The 23,179-nt window shown below is 37.4% G+C and overlaps 1 protein-coding gene across 4 annotated transcripts in view; it reads left to right on the forward strand.

The window, feature by feature from the left end:
- Positions 1–23,179, forward strand: part of AFG1L (AFG1 like ATPase) — a 196,737-nt gene that overhangs the window by 11,638 nt on the left and 161,920 nt on the right. For 3 of the 4 annotated variants that reach the window (XM_007078748.3, XM_042986922.1, XM_042986923.1), the window contains exon 3: positions 22,839–23,062. In XM_007078748.3, the coding sequence (XP_007078810.2) occupies positions 22,839–23,062 (224 nt within the window). Of the gene's footprint in view, positions 1–19,169; positions 19,325–22,838; positions 23,063–23,179 lie in introns of all 4 variants that reach the window. The other variant, XM_042986924.1, reaches the window with a different exon arrangement.

Raw genomic sequence — 23,179 nt, forward strand, 5'->3', positions numbered from 1 at the left:
GCATAGTAGAAAATACAGAAAAAAACAACCATTAAGTATACTTAAAAATTAAGTTATTGAGATATAATATTCAGAAAAGTACACAAATAATAAGTGTAAAGCCTATTGAATTTTCATAAAGAGAATAGATCTGAAATAGAGATCTAAATCAAGAAATAGAACATTTATAGAGCCCTAGGCAACTGTTGTAGACCCTCTAAGTCCCTAGCCCTTGACTTGTAATGGTAATCAACATCTTGATATATATATTACTATTGATTTATTTTGCCTGTTTTTGAATTTTATATAAGTAGAATCACAATTCTGGCTTATTTCACTTAAAATTATGTTTGTGAGGTTCTTTGATCTTTTTTACACATAGCAACTGTTAATTCATTTGCTGAATATAACAAGATATTGTATGATTATGTCACAATTTTCTTAAAGGTCTTCTATTTTTTTAATTGCAGTATAGTTGACATACAATGTTATGGTAGTTTCAGGTATACACTATAGTGATTAGACAACTCTATATGTTATGCTATGTTCACCAAAAGTGTAGCTACTATGTGTTACCATACAATGCTATTACAATACCATTGATTATATTCCCTCTTTCTTTCATCTTCATGACTTATATGATCTATAACTGGAAGCCTGTACCTCCCAATCCCCTTCACTCCTTTTGCTCGTCCCCCACCTCCCTCTCCTTTGGAAACCACCAGTTCTGTGTTTATGGGTCTGTTTCTGGTTTTTTTTGCTTGTTCATTTGTTTTTTGGATTCCACACATAAGTGAAATCATATGGTATTTGTATTTCTCTGCCTGGCTTGTTTCACTTAGCGTAATACTCTCAAGGCCCATCTATGTTGTTGCAAATGGTAAGATCTCATTCATTTTTATAGCTGAGTAATATTCCATTGTGTGTGTGTGTGTGTGTGTGCACGTGCGTGCATATATATTATATACACCATATCTTTTTTATCCATTCATCTATTGACGGACTCTTAGGTTGCTCCATATCTTGGCTATTGTAAATAATGCTTCAATAAACTAGGGATGCATATATTTTCTCAAATTAGTGTTTTTGGTTTTTTTTGGATAAACACCCACTAATGGAATTAACTGGATCAATATGCATTTCTATTTAAAAAAAAATTTTTTTAATCTTTATTTATTTTTGAGAGAAAGAGAGACAGAGAGAGACAGAGCTCGAGCAGGGGAGGGACAGAGAAAGAGACGGAGACACAGAATCCAAAGCAGGCTCCAGGCTCTGAGCTGTCAGCAAAGAGCCCAACACGGGGCTTAAACTCATGAACTGTGAGATCATGACCTGAGCTGAAGTCAGACACTTAACTGATTGAGCCACCCAGGCGCCCCTATGCATTTCTATTTTTAATCTTTTGAATAACCTCCATACTGCTTCCCACAGTGGTGTACCAATTTATATTCCCACCAACAGTGCATGAGGGTTCCCTTTTCTTCAGATCTTCACCAACACTTGTTATTTCCTGTCATTTTGATACTTGCCATTCTAACTGATGTGAGAATTCTACCACAATTTTTAAATCCATTCTATAGTTTTAGATATTGGGGTTTCCAGTTTTTGGCTACTACTGTTCATAGTACTGCTGTGAATGTTTGTACAAAGTTTTTGGTATACATATGTATGCTTTCTGTTGAGCAGATACCTGAGAATTGCTGAATCATACAATACATGATCATCTTTAGCAGATAAGGCCAGTTTTCCAAAAGTATTATATCAATATGTATTTCTACTAGCAGTGTATGAGATTTCAGCTGCCACACATCCTCATCAATACTTGGTATTCTTTTTAATTGTAGTCATTCTACTAAATGTGTGGTGATACCTCATTGTGGTTTTATTTTGCTTTTCCCTGATGACTGTTGAGGTTGAGCACCTTTTTTACATATTTATTGGATACTTGGATTACAGTCTTTTGTTTAGCTTTTCAGGTTTTGTGCCCATTTTCCTAATGCATTTTTTGGTCTCTCTCTTTTTTTTTTAAATGTTTGTTTATTTTGAGAGAGAGAGATAGAGTGAGCAGGGAAGGAGCAGAGAGAAAAGGAGATAGAGAATCCCAAGCAGGTTCTGCCCTGTCAGCACAGAACTGATGCAGGGCCTGAACCCATAGACTGTGAGATCACGACCTCAGCCAAACCAAGAGCCAGACACTCAACCGACTGAGCCACCCAGGTACCTCAAGGTCTCTTTCTTAATAATTGTAATTCATTATATATTCTGGGTATGAGTCCTTTGTCAGATGTGTAAATTGTAAATATTTTCTCCCAGTCTGTGGCTTGCATTTTAGTTTTTTTCATGGAGTCTTTTCATGGACAGAAGTTCTTAGTTGTAATGCCCATTTATTAGCCTTTTTTTGTGATCCTATTTAAGAAATCTTTCCTTAGCTTAAGGTCATGAAGGTATTCTGATATCTTTTAGAAGTTTTATTGTTTTACTTTTCACACTTAGATCTATGATCCATCTGGAATTTTTATGATGTTAAATTGGGGTCAAGATTTTTTTTTTTTTTTTTTTTAATGTGGATATTCATTGACCTGGGAACATTTTTTGAGTAGAGAATCTCTTTGCCAGGCTACTGCGGCATTACCTTTGACATAAATCCAGTGACCATATATATGCGTGAGTTTCTGTTTTGTTCTGTTGGTCTATTTTTGTGCCAGTACCACAGTGCCCTAATTATTTAGCTTTATCATCTTGGTATCTGTCTGTATGAGTCCTCTAAATTCACTCTTTTTCAAGATTGACTAGACCTAAATGAGCTGTCTGGTACCATAGCCACTAGCCACACATGGACATTGAGTACTTGAAATGTGGCTGGGGAACTAAATTTTAAATTTAATTTAATTTAATTTTAGTTAAATACAGATTTTAAAAAGGATACTTGATTCAGCTATTGGAAGACATTTTTAAAAAAGATTTTATCTTTAGAGCAGTTTTAGGTTCACAGTAAAATTGAGCATGAGGTACAGAGATTTCCCATACCTCTTAAAAAAAATTTTTTTTTGATGTTTATTATTGAGAGACAGAGACAGAGCATGAGCAGGGGAGGGGCAGAGGGAGACAAAGAATCTTAAGCAGGTTCCAGGCTCTGAGCTCACAAACCACAAGATCATGACCTGAGCTGAAGTCGAACACTTAACCGACTTAGCCACCCAGGCACCCCGAGATTTCCCATACCTCTTGCCCTCACACTTACATAGCTTTTCTCAGTAACATTAAGTAATCTTGGAACAACTTAGGAAGGTGAATCTACTTTCTCAACTGTAGATTTTGTGAAGTCTAAGTACAGATTAAATATTTCCAGTGAAAATTTAGCATCCAAATTGAGACATGTTCTAAGTGTAAATTACATACTTAATTTGAAGACATGAAAAAAATAATTAAAAAATTAAAAAAAATTTAATGATTATTTTGAGAGAGTGGGAGAGAGATAGCATGAGCAGGGGAGGGACAGAGAGAGAAGGGGACGGAGGATCTGAAGTCGGCTCCATGCTGACAGCAGAGAGCTGGATGTAGGGCTCAAACCCGTGACCCACAAGATCACAACTTGAGTTAAAGTTGTGATGCTCACCTGCCTGAGCCACTCAGTCATCCCTAAATTTTTTTTTTTTAATTTTTATTTTTGAGAGAGAGAGAGAGCTTGAGCAGGGGAGGGTGGAGAGAGAGAGGGAGACACAGAATCTGAAGCAGGCTCTAGGCTCTGAGCTGTCAGCACAGAGCCCAACGTGAGGCTCAAACTCAGGAACCGGAGATCATGACCTGAGCCGAAGTCAGATGCTTAATCGACTGAGCCACCCAGGAGCCCCTGAAAAAAATAAATTTAAAAGTAAAAATCTGAGTGCATGTTGATTACTGTTCTTGATGTTAAGAACTGTGAAGGAGCTGAGATTTTATCCTGCTTGCAGGAAACATGTTAGCTTGTCAGGATTTCTTGAATGTTGGCAGAAGACATGATACTCCTGGGTCAGAGACAAAGAATTTAATTACTCATGGCCCAGCAGGCGATGTGCGTCCTGTATGCCTCCATTCCCCTTGCCCCTTAAGCTCCATGGGGGGTGGTGCAGAGGTTGATCCAGGTGGATGCTGACCTACTCAGTGGTTTTGTTTCACAATTGAAGAACCCTGAACTTAGGAAATCCTATCTTTTATAAGGGAGGTGCAAGGAAATTTTGGCTTTTGACCTGGGAGAGACCTTATTATACAACAAATATTGTTGGAAAGACTAGAACAAAAGCTGTCTGTTTCTTTACTCACAGGTGTGCAGAAATGTAAAAGATCTATGAAAAATTGTCTTTTAGCAGTTGAAATAATATTTTGGTTATATTGGATTAAATAAAATGTGTGATCGAGATTAACTTCACCTTTTAAAAAATGTTTATAACATTTAGGTTATAATGTTATAACCTAATATAACTATAACCAAGTATCCAATAATTATAATACATAATCATGTAGCTCTTAGGGGTGCCTGGGTGGCTCAGCCGGTTAAGCATCTGACTTTGGCTCAGGTCATGATCTTGCAGCTAGTGAGTTCGAGCCCCCAGTGGGCTTTGTGCTGACAGCTCAGAGCCTGGAGCCTGCTTCAGATTCTGTGTCTCCCTTGCTCTCTGCCCCTCCCCCACTCATGCTCTGTCTCTCCCTTGCTCAAAAGTAAATAAACATAAAAAAAAATTAAAAATGTAGCTCATAGTGAAATTTAAATTATATATGTTCACATTGTATTTCTTTTGTACAGCACTGCTTTAGGCCATTCTAGGTCCTTTGCATTTCTATATAAATTTCAGAATCAGTTTAGAAATTTCCTCAAAACAAAAAGTGGGGATTTTTAAAAAAGTGAAGTAAAATTTACCTAGAGTGAAATGCATAGATCTTAAATGTATTATTCAATGAGTTTTAGTAAATGTATTCACTGTTACTTGCACTCAATGAAGATACAGAATGGGGGTTGACAAACTGTTCCTGTAAAGGACCAGATAGTAAATATTTTATGCTTTGTGGGCCATAGGGTTTCTGCCACATTTTTTCTTGCCTTTTTTTGTGTAAAAGCAGCTGTAGATCATATAAATGAACATGGCTGTGTTCCAGTAAAACTTTATTTACAAAAACAGGCACTGAGCTGGATTTGGCCCAAGGTCTAGAGCTTGCTGACTTCTAATAAAGAACATTTCCATCACCCTAGAAAGTTCATTCTGCCCCTTTTACTCATTTTTTATATCCTATAGGTTGATCACTGTTCTGATTTCTATTACCATAGATTAATTTTTCTATCACAATGATTTTATCTGTTCTTGAAGTTCATGAATGCAATTATATAGTATATACTCTTTTGTGTCTGGTTTCTTTCACTTTACATAATTTTTCAGATTAACTCCTATGATTTCATGTTTTAGCAGTTTTATTGCTGAGTAGTATTCTGTTATATGAATATACCCCAATTTGTTTATCCATTCTCCTTTCAATGGACATTTGAGTTATTTCTAGCTGGTATAATCTTATATTGGTTATTTTGGATATGTTTTCATTTCTCTTGGGTGTATACCTAGGAATGGCATTTCTGGTTCATATAGTGAGTATAGTTTATAAGAAACTGCCAAACTATTGTCTAAAGTGATTTTACTATTTTATACTCTGAAATAAGTGTGATTGTTCTGGTTGTTATATATCTTTATCAATATTTGGGGTTGTCAAGGTTTTACATTTTAACTATTCTAGTGAATGGAAATGGTATCCTATTGTGGTTTATAAAGTTGCATCTACTGGGGCAATTGGCTGGCTCAGCTGGTAGAGCATGTGACTCTAGATATTGGGGTTGTGAGTTTGAGCCCCACATTGGGTATAGAGATAATAAAAAAACAAATAAACTAAAAAAAAAAGTAAATTTTCGTGTACCTAATGACTAACATGTTGAGCAATTTTTCATGTGCTTATCACCATTCATGTATCTTGTCAAGTATCTTTTGATACTCTTCTGTCCCTTTTAAAATTGGGTTGTTGGTCTTATTGGGAGATGTTCTTTAAATATACTGGAAACAGGTGGGGTTTTTTTTTTGTTGTTGTTTTTTGTCATATGTATGTATTGGGAATATTCCTGCAGGAATTTTTCTTTAAGATTTTTTTTTTTTTTTTTTTTAAGTAATCTGTACACCCAACATGGGGCTTGAACTCACAACCTGGAGATCGAGAATCATATGCTTTACTGACTGAGCCAGCCAGGTGCCCCTGGAATTTTTTTAATTAAAAATTGAGATGCAATTCATATTCCATAAAATTCACCCTGTTAAAGTGTACAATTCAGTGGTATTTAGTATATTCACAAAATTGTGGAGACATTACCACTATCTAATTCTGTAACATTTTTACCACCCCCAAAAAGAAACCCAATACTCATTAGCACTCACTACCTATTTCCCTCCTCCACTGCCCCCACCCCTTGGCAACCACTAATTTACTTTTTGTCTCTATGGATTTGTCTGTTGACATTTCATATAAATGGAATCCTACAATACGTGGTCTTTTGTGTTGGCTTCTTTACTTAACATAATGTTTTTGAGGTTTATTCAAGTTGTAGTATATATCAGTGCTTTATTCCTTTTTCTTAGTTTTTTAATTTTTAAAATTTTTAAAATTTTTTATTTTTAAGTAATCTCTACATGAAATGGGGGGCTCTAACTCATGTCCCTGAGATCAAGAGTGGAATGTTCTACCAACTAAGCCAGCCAGGTGCCCCATCATTCCTTATTATGGCTGAATAATATTTCATGGTATGGATGGATATACCTTAGTTTGTTCATCAGTTGATGGACTTTTGGCTTGTCTCCACTTTTTGGTTAATATGAATAATGCTGCTACAAACATTTCTGTATACATTTTTTGTGTGGACATGTGTTTTCATTTCATGTGAAATGAGTCGTGTAAACTCTGTTTAAGTTTTTGAGGAATTGTTACTATTTTCCAAAATATCTGCACTATTTTACATACCCATTAGCAATATATGAGGGTTCTAATTTCTCCATACCCTCTTCAACATTTATTATTGTCGTTTTGATCTTCACTCACCTAGTGGGTGTGAAGTGGTATCATATTGTGGCTTTGATTTGCATTTCCTGATCGACTACTCATATTGAACATCTTTTCATGTATTTATTGACTATTCGCATATCTTTGGAGAAATGTCTATTCAAATCCTTTGCTATTTAAAAAATTGGGTTATAAAATTGGGTTGTAAGAATTATATATTCTGGAGCCAAGTTCTCTAGCAGATATGTGATTTGCAACTATTTTCCTCATTCTGTGGGTTGGATTTTAACTTTCTTGATAATGTTTCTTGTATAAAAGTTTTAATTTTGATGAAGTTCATTTTTTTTTTTTTCCCTTGGTTGCTTTTGGTGTCATATCTAGGAATCATTGCCTAATCCAAGGTCATGAAGATTTACAATTATGTTTTCTTCTAAGCATTTTATAGTTCTTTACATTTAGGTTTTTGATCCATTCTTACTGGGATTTAGTTGGGATTCAGGAAGTCTGAGTTTCACAGGTTGAGTGTGATGTCCAGACAGGATTGGTCTTAGTAATAAGTCCACACCTATTAGGAGAATAGATCAAAGATTGACAGACTTTTTCTGTAAAGGACCAGATGACAAGTATTTTTGCCCTTGCAGGCCATATGTTCTTTATTGCAGCTACTCAACTCTGGTATTGTAGTGTGAAAACAGGCATAGACAATACAGAAACTAGTAGGCATGGCTGAATTTGGCCTGTAGGCCATAGTTTGCAGATCTTTGTACTAGGTAAATATTCATGTGTAGTTTCTTTGAATTTAATATTTACATTTTAAAACCACCTGGAATTTATTTGGTGTGTAGTATGAAGGGATAATCTAATTTCTTCTGTTGTCTCCCAGTTGTCCAAATATCACTTGTTGAAGAGTCTGTTGCTTCCCTTGCTTTATTTATTCAACAAATATTTATTGTGTATCTATCGTATGCCAGGCATTGTAGGTGCTAGGTATAGAGCGAATTGAACAGACAGCCTACCTGCTTGTAGTTTGCAGTCTAGTTAAGAGGGATAGACAAGATGGATAACAAAAATATAAGTTAGGTGATAAAAGAACAGTGATAAGATTTGGTATGCTTCCTTCTTTTATTATATATTATGCCATAAAGACTTTTTTGTAAAAGTATCTATTCTATTCATTGATCTTTTGATCATAGTGTTTTACATTTATTTTCACATCTGGTAGGCAAGAACCCCTGTATTAATTTTCACGGTTTTCTAAGGATTTTGGTGGAACTGTATTTAACCTATAAATTGTGAAGAATTGGCGATGTTGGTAAAGTTGTGTTTCTAATATTAGGTCTGTTTTTCCAAATTTTCATTTAAGCCTTTGAGAAAGATTTTTTTAATATAAATCTTACAAATTGATGATATTGTTCATCTTTATTCTAGACTTTTTATTGTAACGGTAAGTATTATCCTTTTTTTTCTCTTGTATTTTCCAACTGGTTATTGCTAGCTCGTTAGAATGATGAAACCATTAAAATATTTTTCCAGTATCCTCCTTTTTTGCTTAAGAGGGGCATAATCAAACTACTGCATTCTCTAAAACTCCTAAATGGCTTCCTATTGTTTTCAAGGTTAAATTCAACCTGCCTGTCATTGCAAGCCCCTGTGGCACCTGGTTCCTTTATAATTCTCCAGTAGCTCATCTTTTGCCCCATTCTGCTTTCCACTTTACATCTCAGCCATATTGAACTTGTTTCATTTTCTTTAGTGTGTGCCATACTCTTATGTTTCAAAGCCTCCTCAGGCTAATGCATCTCATTCCCTTCCTTCCTAACCTGGCTAACTCCTGTTCATCCTTTTGCTCTCAATTGAAACATCATTTCCTCTGAGTACCCTTAACTCCCTAAGCTAGATTACTAGTTTTGGCTGTGATCTCCTAGCATTCTTCTCTTCCCTTTATGTACTATACTGTGTTAGAGTTGTTCATCCACTTGTTTGTATCTCTCCCAGGGCACTGCCAGTATTTTGAGTGCAGTTACTGTGTCTTTCCAGCTCACCACTGATTATATAAGAAGTTTTTAGCAGAGAGCTTTGCACTCTGTAGATGCTTTATAAATATTTGTTTATTTGCTGCTGACTGAATTCTTCTATTTAATAGGTTTTCAACTGATTCTTTTCATTATAATTAAGTTTTTGAACTTAAATTCATCTTAGTTAAATTTTATGTTGGTATTTTCATCCAGTTTTGTAGCACATTAACATCACCTTGAATCAGGATTGTGATCATTGATGTGTCTTCCAACTTTGTGTCCTCTTCCTATTTGAGGGCTAGGTCATTATGTCTTTATTTAGTGCCAAATGTATTAATATTTTGTTATCAAAGCTCAAAAAAGTATGTATATATAAACCTGGTTTGTCAAAATTCTTAAAAGCCAACTGTGTGAAATATAAGGGCTTTTAGATTCATAGGGAAAGGAATTTCTTTCCTGTAACACTTCATTTTGGGACTTTTGATAGAAAAATCTGCTGCTGGTACATTTTGGAAGTGCCATTTACTAGAAGAGACAGGTTGACCCTAGAGTGTAGGCAGGACAGAGCTCTGGCAGGGCCCGAGGAGGATGGAGATCCAGGAGGAATGGGTTGGTGTTTGCTCCAGGAGGCTTGAGGACTTCAAATTAGAGGGCCTGAGAGAGGTTTGTGTTTTGATTTTCTGTTGCCTGGCTACGACAAGTGGGAGCACAGCCTTCACTTATCCATAGTATTATGGTTGTTTTAATGAGCGTGACATCCTGGTGGTTTGGGTCACTTAGCTTCAGATCCTGGCTTGGCCATTCACTCAAGTTTTCTAACCTTTTAAGTTATTTTAGTTTCTTTATTTGTAAGGAATAATAATAGCTACCTCATCTTTTTTGAGAGAAGATAACGTATAGAATAGTGCTGCCTGTGTGCTAAGTATATAGTAGGCACTTAATAGTGTTAGTTTTCTTTACCTTTCAGAATTTTGTCATTCATGAATTTTCAAATGAATCTAAGTTTCACAAAGAAAACTTGAAGCTGTTAAAATCAACATAAGCATATAGCTTTCCTGAGTTATATAAATACCTCTGGTAGTCTGTTGATTTTGTATAACTTCTTTGATTATTCTGCAGTAAACATACATAATGCCTTGAAGTGGTCAGATTCATCACATTGTATTAAGTATTTCTAGATTTATAATTTTTAGGAATGAATAATGCCAAAAAATTGTTACCTTGGAGACTCTTTATATTTGTACGGTCATGTGTCATCTTGCATATCTTCAATTCTTTGTTTTAATCATAGGATATTTTTGAGCTTAGAAATCTTTATAGAAGATTTTTGAGCTGAACCCTGCTTTACTGACAAGATATATGTAAAATTTCTGGCCATTAAACCACATCTTTACTGATTTTGAGTATAAAGTTAGAGATAGATTCTCAAAAAATATTTAACTTCAAGTATTAAAAAAAAACTTCAGGATGAAGCAGACTTTTAACATGACATTTTTTAAAATTTTAAATATTTATTTATTTATTTTTAAATTTTTACATGTTTATTTATCTTTGAGAGAGAGAGACAGAGCACAAGTGGGGGAGGGACAGAGAAAGAGGGAGACACAGAATCCGAAGCAGGCCCCAGACTCTGAGCTTTCGGCACAGAGCCCAACGTGAGGCTTGGAACCATGAATTGTGAGATCATGACCTGAGCTGAAGTTGGACGCTTCACTGACTGAGCCACCCAGGCACCCCTTTGATTTTTATTTTTTAAGTAATCTCTCCACCCAAGTGAGACTTGAACCCATGATGCTGAGATCAAGAGTCACATGCTCCATGACTGAACCAGCCGGGTGCCCCTAAAATAACATTTCTTTTTTTTTTTTTTAATTTTTTTTTTACATTTATTTATTTTTGAGAGAGATAGAGCACGAGTGGGGGAGGGGCAGAGAGAGGGAGACACAGAATCCAAAGCAGGCTCCAGGCTCTGAGCTGTCAGCACAGAGCCAGATGTGGGGCTTGAACCCACAAGCTGTGAGATCATGACCTGAGCCGAAGTTGGATGGTTAACTGACTGAGCCACCCAGTTGCCCCTAAAATAACATTTCTTAAAGGAAAAGTGCTTACCTTCTGCTGAAACAGTCGAGTCCACCATTTTCTAAAGTATCTAAACAATATCTTCAAGATATTCTCAACTATCTACCTATGTGTGGAATTAGAAATCCACTCCAATTTAAAGCACCAAAGAATACAAAGGCCATGTATCCCCTATGCTATTATCACTCCAGCTCTATGGAAACAGTGTCAGTACAATTAAGGTTTATAACCTATGTATTAATCAGGGTTTTCTAGAGAAACAGAGCAAATAGAATATATGTATACACACACACACACACACACACACACACACACACACACACACATTTAGAAAGAGATTTATTGTAATGAATTGGCTCATACAATTATGGAGGCTGACAAGTGCCAAGATCTATAGTCAGCACGTCGGAAACCCAGAAACCCAGGCGAGTTGGTGGTGTAATTCCAGTCCAAGTCTGAAGGAAGGCCTGTGAACCAGGAGAGCAGATAGTGTAGTTTTATTCTTTCAAGACCAGCAGGCTTAATGCCCAGGAAAAGCCCATATTTCAGTCCAAAGCTCATATTTCAGGAGTCCAAAGACAGGAGAAAACTGATGTCCCAGCTTAAAGGCAGGCAGGAATTCTCTGACTCAGGGAGGGTCAGCCTTTTTGTTTTATTTAGGCCTTCAGCTGATTGGATGAGGCCCATCCACATTAGGGAGAGCAATTTGCCTTAGTCTACTGATTCAAGTGTTCATCTCATCCGGAAGTACCCTCCCAGACACATCCAGAATAACATTTGACCAAATGTGTGGACATCTCATGGTTCAGTCAACTTGACACATAAAATTAACTATCACAACATATATCAAGACTATGGTTGTCCTCCTCCATGTGTCAACATTTTCCCTCATGTTCTTAACATGTTTGCAGCAGTCCAGGATTCCCCATTTGACAGAGAAAAGTACAAAAGGCAGGAAAGAATGAGTTCTTGTTCTGGTCTCCTTTTAAAGAGCTTTGGAGAACTTGTTGGGATGAGCACTGGGTGTTGTATGTAAACGATGAATCATGTGTATCTACTCCCGAAACCAAGAGCACACTGTATACACTCTATGTTAGCTAACTTGACAGTAAGTTATATTTTAAAAAAAAAAAAAAAAGAGCATTGGAGGAAACTTTGGCATAAACTGACTTCCCCTTAGGCATCAGTCCTCATTGGCTAGGATGGTGATCACATGCCCAATCTCCCCAATCCACCATCCGTGGTTGAGAGTCGATTCCAGAGCCCATCCTCCTTCCACCATAATGTTCTGCCTCCCTGTTGTACCTGTGGGGACAGATGTTGGCTCTGTCACTACCTGACTATGGGAACATGGACAGGTTACTTACTTAGCCCCTTTGTGCCTCAGTTTCTCTACCTTTATTTCCTTATTTAAAATTTTCTTTATTTTGAGAGAGAGAGCACGAGCACAAGTGTATGTGAGCTGGGGGAGGGGCAGAGAGAGAGGTAGAGTCAGAATCCCAAGCTGACAGCATAGGAGATCATGACCTGAGCTGAGATCAAGGGTCAGTACCTTAGCCGACCGAGCCGCCCCAGCGTCCCCCTGACTCTTCACCTTTGAAGATACTGTTAGTACCTATGTCATACGGTAGTTGTGAATATTAAATTAGTTCATATATGTAAAATACTTAGAAAAGTACCTGGCACTTAGTAAGTACTTAGTAGAGGTCAGCAGTTGTTGCTGCTACTGTTAATAGCCACATGATCTTCATCAGTTTACTTAAGTTGCAGTGCTAACTCTGGTCCAAATTATGGGGATCTTTGAGCTAGATTATTGTTATAGTTTCCTAACTGGTCTCTGCTACTACTTAAGAAAATATAGGTAATAGCTTTTATTTTATTTTATTTTATTTTATTTTTATTTTTATTTTTATTTTTATTTTTAGAAAGTGAGAGAGAGAGGGAGGGACAGAGGAAGAGGGAGGGAGAGAATTTTAAAAAGATTCCACACTAAGTGTGGAGCCTGAGGTGGAACCTGATCACAGGATCCTGGGATCATGACCTGAATCGAGTTGGAAGCTTAACCTACTGAGCCACCCAAGCACTCCTGTGCTTCATAAACTTTAATGTGTATATGAAACACTCAGGTGTTTTGTTATAATGCAAATTTTGATTCAGACTTCGAAGTGGGGCTTGAGATTCTATATTTCTATTAAAGTCTCTGGGAATGCCTAGGCTATTGGTCAGAGACTCTAGGATATCCCTTTTATTTTCATCACTGTACAGATCACTGTCTGCTCCTTTAATTTTTTGTCTCTTCTCCCCTTGACTGGAGTGAAGGCTCCACAAGGGAAGGAATTTTTAGTGTGTGTTTTTCACACGTGTCAAGAATAATACCCCAGATGTAGCTGGTTTTCAGCGAACAATGAATGAATGAATGAATGAATGAATGAACAAATTTATCCCTGGATTTTTTAGTTATTTGTATAATAAGATTATTGTGAGGATTAATAAAAATAATTGTCATTACTCTAGTCCATGGCATACGGTGAGTGCTCAAAAAAAGTGAGCAGCTATTAATAGATTTTCCTTCTAAAACTCTTAAATTTTGGTAATTCTTTAAAACAGTGGTTCTTAACCAGTTTTCACAAACTTGTTTGACAATTCAAAGGAGGCTGTAGTATGTTCAGAGATCTTGCCTCAGAAAAAATACACAATTAACACATATACATACCCATAGTTTGTTTTTAATAGGCTCCCAGACCTCTCCACCCCCACCCCGGTCATGAACCATAAATTAAGACCTTGTTTAAAAAAGAACTGTGTGTTCTATAATAGCTCTTGTCAGGGCTATTGGTGAGTTTGCCTTTTTCCAATTTCTTTATAATTGTGCTATGTAGTTGCCTCTTCTTTCTGCATTATATGCTACCATGTGCCATTAAAACCAGTGTAATTGTAGCTTAGTATTTATTAATGTAGTGAGACTAGTTAAGTGGAGTGTATTAGCTTGTAGACTGCAGAACTTCAGAATTGTTTTCTTCCAAATTGCTCTCCCTGCCAATAGTGCCCCAGCAAACAAACATGGTAAATATTCCCCAAACCTGTGGCATTTCCTGTAAGAAATGGGGCACGAAGTGACATGGGACAAGAAGGGCAAGGATTTTTTTGTAAGCCCAGGGAAAGTGGTCTTATTACAGGAAGCAGAGAGGCTGTGGTGGGCAGACTAAACAGATTTTCTGAGAAAAAGCTAAAACTACAAAGGAGATTGTGATGATGCCTGAATGCATTGAACCCAACCGCAGATCTGGGCAGTGCTGGCCGTTAAGACACGCAGGCATTTTGAACTGGGAGGCAATAAGAGGAAGGGCCAAGTGATCCAGTTCTACGCTTCATCTTTTGTTTAATATGAAGACCATAGAATCCTGAGGTTATGTTCACTTAAAAAAAAAAAAAAAGGAAATCGGAATAATCACAAATTCACTCAAAGGTTGGGGAAACTATTTTTTCCTGGGGTAGAGGGTGGGTAGAAATAATTGTTAAAATACTATCTAGGAAGTCATAAGCACTCAGACAGAAGGACATCATGATATTGACTAAGTCTTGTAGCATGTGAACTATGGAGTGTAGTGAGATCTTCTTAAAACATTTAAGAGAAAATGGTAAAATCAGGTACAAATTGAGGCATTAGAACAGTGCAGGCTTTATGGGCCTCTAAAATCTTCCATTTATGTTTGTAGATCGCTGTGTGGATCTTCAGAATGGCATTTTCCCACTGTCCATTTGGAGTACAATAAGACAAATTAATACAAATCAAAATAATATGGCAGCAGCATCCCATAATTTGTGTACACTGATGTAGTAACAGATTTAATTTAGTGCAGCTTTTGAGAAGTCTTTTGTGTTTCAATTTATACAGCTGCTCTCCAGGCCCAAGCTGGCCAATCTCTCAGCCTTGAGTGTCTTGTCTGATTCTCTCTCTCTTTTTTAGACATTTTTTTTAAGATCAGTTAAAAAAAGATCAATTTTAGGTTCACAGCAAAATTGAGAGGAACGTACAGAGATTTCCCACATTCCCCCTTGCCCCCCACATGTATTGGTGCCCCTATTATCAATATCCCTCACCAGAGTGGTGCATTTATAAGAACTGATGAACCTACATTGATTCATAATAATTACCTAAAGTCCATTTGGGTTCACTCTTGAACAATGGGTATGTATGTATGTGTATATAAGGACATGTATCCATCATTATAGTATTATACAGAGTGTTTTCACCATCCTGAAAATCCTCTGTGCTCTGTCTATTCCCTCCTCCCTTTGTCCCCAACCCTTTGTCTACTATGGATCTTTTTATTGTCTCCATAGATTTGTCCTTTCCAGAATGTCATATAGTTAGAATATCTGACCTTACAATATGCAGCTGTTTCAAATTGGCTCTTTCCCTTAGTTATATGCATTTAAGTTTTGTCCATGTGTTTTCATAGCTTGATAGCTAATTTCTTTTTAGCGCTGAATAATATTCTATTGTCTAGATGTACCAATTTATTTGGCCATTTGCCTATTGAGGGACATCTTGATTGCTTCCAAGTTATGGCAGTTATGAATACAGCTCCTGTGAACATCTGTATGCAGGTTGTGTGTGTGTGTGTGAATTTAAGTTTTCAATTCCTTTAGTTAAAAACCAGGGAACATGATTGCTAGATCATATGGTAACAGTAGGTTTAGTTTTGCAAGAAACTGCCAAACAGTCTTCCCAAGTGGTTGTACCATTTTGTATTCCCACCAAGAATGAAAGGGAATACATTCTTGCTCCATATCCTGGCCAGCATTTGTTAGTGTTCTGAATTTTGTCCATTCTAACAGGCGAATAGTGGTGTCTCATTATTATTTTGCTTTGCATTTCCCTGATGACATATGATGTGTAGATAGATTTTTTCCTATGCTTCTTTGCCATCTGTATATTTTCTTTGGTGAGATGTCTTTGGCCCATTTTTAAATTGGATTGTTTTCTTATGAGTTTTAAGAGTTCTTTGTATATTTTGTAGAACAGTCCTTTATCAGATGGGTCTTTTGCAAATATTTTCTCCTGTTCTGTCTCTTGTCTTCCAATGACACCATGGCATTGACTTTCGCAGAAGTTTTAAATTTTAATTGAAGTCCAGCTTATCAATTATTTCTTTCATGGATTGTGCCTTCAGTGTTGTGTCTAAGAAGTCATCACCATAACTCAAGAGTGTGTAGGTTTCTTCTATGTCTTTTTATAATTCTCCTATGTTACCTTCTAGGAATTTGATAGTTTTGTGTCTTACATTTAAGTCTGTGATCCATTTTGAGTTAATTTTTTGTGGAGGGTATATGGTCTTGTACATTTTTCTTGAGATTTCTTCTTTAACACATATGTTAGTCAGAAGTGTATTGTTTAATCTCCATATGTTTTAGAATTTTCCTGTTACTTTTCTGTTACTGATTTGTGGTTCAATGAGTTGTTGTCTAGAGCAGACATTATATGATTTCAGGTCTTTTAACTTTGTTAAGATGTGTCTAATGGCCTAGAAGTAGTCTGTCTTGGTGAATGTTCCATGTGAGCTTGGGAAGAATGTGTATTCCCCTGTTGGATGAAGTATTCTATAAATGTCAGTTAGGGCAAGTTGATTGTTAATGTTGAGTTCAGTATGTCCTTACTGAGTTTTTTGCCTGCTGGATCTGTCCACTTCTGCTAGGGGGATGTTAGAATATCTGGCTATGATAGTGAATTCATCTATTTCTCCTTATATTTCTGTCAATTCGAGCATCCTATGGTTTAGTTTGATATTCTGCTATTAGGTGCATATGCATTAAGGATTGATTCTTCTTGGAGAACTGACTCTTTTATCATTATGTAATATAATGCCCTTATTTACCTCTGATAACTTTTCTTGCTTTGAAATCTGCTGTGTCTAAATTAATACAGCTACACCTGCTTTCTTTAGTGTTAGGGTATATATTTTTCGCCATTCATTTACTGTTAATCCATATGTCTTTATATTTAAAGTGAGTTTCTTGTAGACAACATATACTTGGGCCTTGTGTGTTTTGATCCACTCTGACCATCACTGTCTTTTAATTGATGCATTTATATCATTGATCTTCAAAGTGATTATTGATATAGTTGGATTAATATCTACATGTTTGTTATCTTCTAGCTGTTGCCATTGTTCTTTGTTCTTGTTTTTGTTGACTTCTCTTTTTCTGTGTTTTGTGGTTTTAACTGAGTGTTTTATGATTCCATTTTCTCTTTCTTAGCCTGTCAGTTATATTTCTTTTTACATTTTGCAGTATACATTCACAGCTGATCCAAGTCCACTTTCAAATAACACTACACCACTTCAAACGTAGTGCAAGGACCATGTTATAATAACAAAATAATCCCAACTGCTCTCTTCTGTCCCTTGTATTATTGTTGTTATTTATTTCACTTATATATAAGCATGCATAAACATATATATGACCTATGCCTAAGCATAAATGATTGAATACATTGTTGCTATTATTTTGAACAAATTGTTATGTGTTAAATCAATTAAGAACAAAGAAAGTAGGGGCACCCAGGTGACTCAGTCGGTTGAGCGTCCTACTTTGGCTCAGGTCATGATCTCACATTTAATGGGTTCGAGCCCTGCATCAGGCTCTGTGCTGACAGCTCAGATTTAGAAGATTTAGAAGCCCAAGGGGATTTTTCCTGTATTGACACTAAGAACTTGGTTGAGCTCTTGGAGGTAAAATTCAGGAAAGTATGGGAGCCCCTCTATGCTGGTTACCCCTGGAGTTTTTAAATCTTGAGTTGTTCACATTGAGCTTCTAGCAATTTGTCAAATAAGTTCAGGTTTTCCTACCCTGGCACTGGTTCCTGGGATGGTTTCCACTCGTGAGTCTCTGCTCCGGTAAGCGATTACTCCCTGTGTTTGCCTGTCTTTCTCTTTAATCTTAGGGGCAGTGGTTTGCCCTGCATCCTCCCTTGTCCTATGGATCTGGGAAGAGATGTTGTTTTTTCAGTCTGCTTAGCTTTTTCATTGTTAGGATAGACTGGCAACTTTCAGGCTCCTTGCATGTGGAACTGGATAACTGCTATTTCTCTTTTTATGCCTGCTAACTAGCTGAAGTGATGTCTTATCTTCAGTGTGCCTTGGTTCTCTTTTTTGAAAAATGCAGGTGAAGTATATATACTACTAAATAACGATGTTAGGCTAGTGAAAAATCAGAAGCAAAGAACTTAAGCCTCTCTGTGGACCAAGAGAAACAACGTGCTTTGCCCACAGTCCTGATCTTTCTAATGACTACCTTTAAAAATCAGATATTTTATGATTGTGAAAAGGAATATGAAGACTGAAGGGTAGCTCCTGGATTTGGCAATAGTAGGCCTTGGGTGAATTTAGCAGCACCTGTCTCAGTAGAAGCTTGACCACAATGGGTTGAGAATTGAGCAAGATGTGAGGTAGTGGCCAGAAGAAGTAAAGGTAATCAAGTGGTTTGGCTTGTGAAGGAAAGGAGGAAGAACAGATGTCTTATGACTGGTTTTGTTGTTAGTATATAATTTGAAGATAAGAAAGGGTTGAATCGGTATGAAAAAGCTGGTAGAGAGGGGAAGGTTGATGATATAATACAGAGGTGGTTAGTGAAGAGAATGACATCTCTGGAAAGGTAGGAAGGGAGGGGATTCAAGAAATATTTCATAAGCACCAGTTATGCCCCAGGCACTGTTCATTGGGGAATATACAGCATTAAACAAAACAACAAAAATTCCTGTCCTCAAAGAGCATATATCCTGGGGGGAAACAAACAAACAAACAAACAAACACACACACACTCTGGGTGGGGAAGGCAGACAGAAAACAAAAAGGTAAATAGGTATAATATATGGCATTTAATATAACTAAATCTAGTAGTTCTTGGCACATATTTAGGTCACATACATATAGTAAAATATTATTAAAAATACCAGAGTATGTCATGCATATTTTTCTTTTAAACCATTTATACTCTTACTAAATGTCTTATTTCATGAAAATTGTTTTTCAGTTATTTATACATGAGTGAATATTGGATCATGATGACTAAAGAGGGTTCAAAAATTTGAAAGCCTCTGATTAGAGAACAAGGAGGCATTAATATCCTTGATGGAATGAGAAACAACTCTTAGGCTAAGGAAAGAGAAAAGGATGGGGTAAATACAGGTGAGTTTGGAGGTTTTGGTGGTAGGGAGCTGAGGGACTTTGAGGGGTGGTGAGGTTCTGTGAGGGAGAGATTAGGCTGGCAGAGGCTGGAAGAGAAGGATGTCCAGCCAGGGAATCTGTATGAACAAAGGCACTATGAAATGAAAGAATGGATTTGAGATGTGCTGAGTAATCCACTTGACTAGAAGACAACTCCCATTACTGAATCTCCCTTTGCATTTTCCATTTAACCAGCTTCCTGACATTTCTACTACTGCCCGTCCCAATTTAGGCGTTTATTATTTCCCACCCAGAATAGTTTCGTAACCAGTTTCTCTGTACCCAGATTTCTTTCACTTGCTAGTGCCAGTTGATCTGATACATTACTGCTGCATTTTTTTTGCCCCTCCACCCCCACTTAAAATTAAAAAAAAAAGCAACCTTGATATTCTCTATTACCCTGTTACCCATTACATGTGATGGATGCTCAATTGTTTCTTGTATCAGTGGATGCCTTTTGGAGAGTAGAGGGAGAGTAGTCTGGAAACGCAGACTGGGGCCCTGTTCTGGATTTCTCGAACCCCAGAATGAGGATACTACTGTGTTTGGGGATTCCCAAGACTACCTCCAGGTTTGGTGACTTGTTGGGAGAATTCACAAGACTCAGCATATAGTTGCGCTCACGGCTGTGATTTATTACAGTAAAAGGATACAAACACAGTACAGCAAAGGGGAAAGGCATGCAGGGCAAAATCTGGAAGAAATTAGGTGCAAGCTTCCACGAGTCTTCTCCTAGTGGAGTCACATAAGACATACTTGGTTTCTCCAGTAATGAATTGTGACAACAGATATGAAATGTTGTCTGTTAGGGAAGCCCCATAGAGACTCAATGCCTAGGGTGGAGTGGGGACGGTCGCATAGCTACTTATTGCATAGCATGTACTAACATTCTATATGCGTAGAAGGAAACTAGGTGTTCAGCATAAGCCACGTTGCTTATACATGGTATAAACGGTTCAGGCACAGCGAGTCACTCCATTTCTGGGAATGGTGGGAACCCTCTTGGAATCCAAGTTCCCAGCCAAGGGCCCACCGTGTAAGCAGACCTTTCCAAGGACAGTAATCTCAGGCCTGCTGTGCTCACTCTTTTCTGTACACTGTTTGTACTTAATGTGATTCTATAAGGTGGAAAAGTGGTTTCAGGGCTGCTTTAGAAATAGGGGTGGTACAGTTGTAGAAATAGAGGCGATGTGACGAGGGTGGGATTTTGTGCTCCCCTCCCACTTTTCTCTTTAATAAATTTAGGATTCCATGGAATGTTTTATATGTAAAAAAAACAAAAAAACCCCCACAATGCTGCTGTTAAAATTATGTTTGAAAACCATCCTTTAAAAACAAGGAGATGAATTTCAAGGTAAATATTGATAAAATCACACTTGGATTTTAGCAAGATCATTTCTATAGTTGATGGAAGATAATTTAGAGATTGTGGTAAATTTGGGGTCAGTGGAGGTGATCAGAGGCAGGGAGGCCAAGCCAGAGATCATGAGAATTCCAGCTAGGGTGGTGATATGAGGAAGAGTGGGAGGGGATGGATTAGAGTATTTGCCATGTAAAAGGAGTAGTATGGACGGATGATTGGCTGAGGACCTGGTTGAAGAGCAAGATAGAAGTTTTTTATTCTTTTCCATAAAAATCCAGTAGGTGGTCCGGAGCTGATTTGGCAGCTTAACATTGTTGGAGAACTTTGCTCTGCTTTGCTCAGCATTCTGCGGGCCTCTCCTTGCCAGGATGGCTTTTCCAGCTGCAGTGCCTATACTTACATGCCAGTTAGAAAAAGGGGAGGGGGAGCAGGAGCGGTTTGCCCTATCTCTGTAAGGGCATGCACCAGAGCTGCTTGTTTCAGGTTACATCCCATTGGTTAGAAACAGTCCTATGGCTGTGCCTGGCTGCTTGAGAGGCCAGAAATGGGTTATTTAACTGGGCAGCCTTGTACCCAGCTAAAACTTTTATTCAGAAAGGAAGAACAGCTGTTAGAAGACAGCCCTGCCCTATCCCCAACATTCGTGATTTATTTAGAATTTTTTTTTTCCTCTCTTGGGAAAAAGATGGAAATAACCTTGACTGTTCATTTTTTCCCCAAGGTAAGTAATTTTCATGTTACTGAAACAAAGGAAACATGGTATTCAATGAAATGAGAACAATACAGTGTGTCTTTGCGAAAGTTTTGTCAGACTCAAAGATGGGCACAGCCCTATCTAAAAATGTGCCAGGTTGCTGCTGTTTATTGTTGCTTTTACAAAATAAGGAGAGAGATAGTCAATATTATAACTTTGTATGGTGATGGGTGGTGACCATCTATTGTGGTGAGCATTGCATGAGGTATAGAATTATTGAATCACTATGTTGTCCACTTGAAACTAATATAACATTGTATCTCAATTATACTAAAGTAAAAGAATAAATAAAAATAGAAAGGGAGTTTCTGCTCACTGAAACCTGCCCCAGATAAGAAATAGTTATGACTGATCTTGCCACGGACAGTCATTTCTCTCCCAGGAGAAGCTAAAAAAAGGATCAGAAAACCTCACTGCTTTGAAACAGACACTCTATTGTGTTTCACCTCTTTGTGTCCAACTTAAAAGTTGTGGAAAAGGGAAGGAATCTTATAAGCAGAGGGCTGAAATCAATGTGGTAATATATGAATGCTGTGTGGTTTTGGAGAATAAAGAATAAAGGGGCAGTAGAAAACACTTTGTGACTAGTCTCTGTGTCTCTGCCTTGGTACTCAAGAGCCAGAATTAGGCCTAATTCAGAGGGGCCAGCCCTGCTGTGGGGAAGGATCTGATGAACCGAAGTGGCTTGTTTAATGGAGTAGAGGTAAAGCAGAGACTCTGTGGCAGGTTAGGTTTTTAGAAGAGGGGTTACAGTGATAGCTTATGGGGTTTGCAGTTTATTCCTTTTTATTTTATTGTTTTAATTTTTTTTAATGTTTATTTTTGAGAGAGGGAGAGACAAGAGTGTGAGCGGGGCCAGGGCAAAGAGAGAGGGAGACACAGAATTCAAAGCAGGCTCCAGGCTCTGAGCTGTCAGCACAGAGCCAGACATGGGGCTTGAGTCCACGAACTGTGAGATCACAACCTGAACCAAAGTCGGATGCTTAACCGACTGAGCCACCCAGGTGCCCCTATTTTAGTTTTTTAAATGTTTACTTATTTTGAGAGAAAGAGTGTGAGCAGGGGAGGGGCAGGGAGAGAGAGAATCCCAAGCAGGCTCTACGCTAGCAGCTCAGGGTTGAAGAGTTGGACGCTTAACTTACTGAGCCACCCAGGTGCCCCTACTCGTTTTTATTAAAAGGAGATGATTATATTTATTGAACAGAATGTGTTTTAATCAAAATGAGATTTATAATAACTGCTCACATATACATACTTGTAACAGAAAGGTTTTAATGTGACCATTAAGAAACCTGTGGAGTATTATGAAATACTTTCCTTTAAGAAAGTCTAAAGTTGTATATATTTTTTGTTTATAGCCTATACAGTTCAGACACCTGAGATTATGTCTCCAACTGCGACTACAGAGGTTTATTCAAAAGCTTTGGCTGTTTGCCATGGACCACTGGACCACTATGACTTTCTGATCAAAGCTCATGAGCTAAAGGATGATGAACATCAAAGAAGAGTCATACAGTGTTTGCAGAAATTACACGAGGACCTTAAAGGATATGATATAGAGGCAGGAGGTCTTTTTTCAAAGGTAAGATTTGTGTGATATTAAAGATCAAACAGTTAAAGGTGTAGGCATTTTATAAAAGTGCAGTTAGTACAATCATTAAACCGCTTCAAGATTTCTCACCAGTTCCTTTAAACAAGC

The sequence above is a fragment of the Panthera tigris genome, chromosome B2, assembly GCF_018350195.1.
Source record: "Panthera tigris isolate Pti1 chromosome B2, P.tigris_Pti1_mat1.1, whole genome shotgun sequence".
Classification (NCBI taxonomy): domain Eukaryota; kingdom Metazoa; phylum Chordata; class Mammalia; order Carnivora; family Felidae; genus Panthera; species Panthera tigris.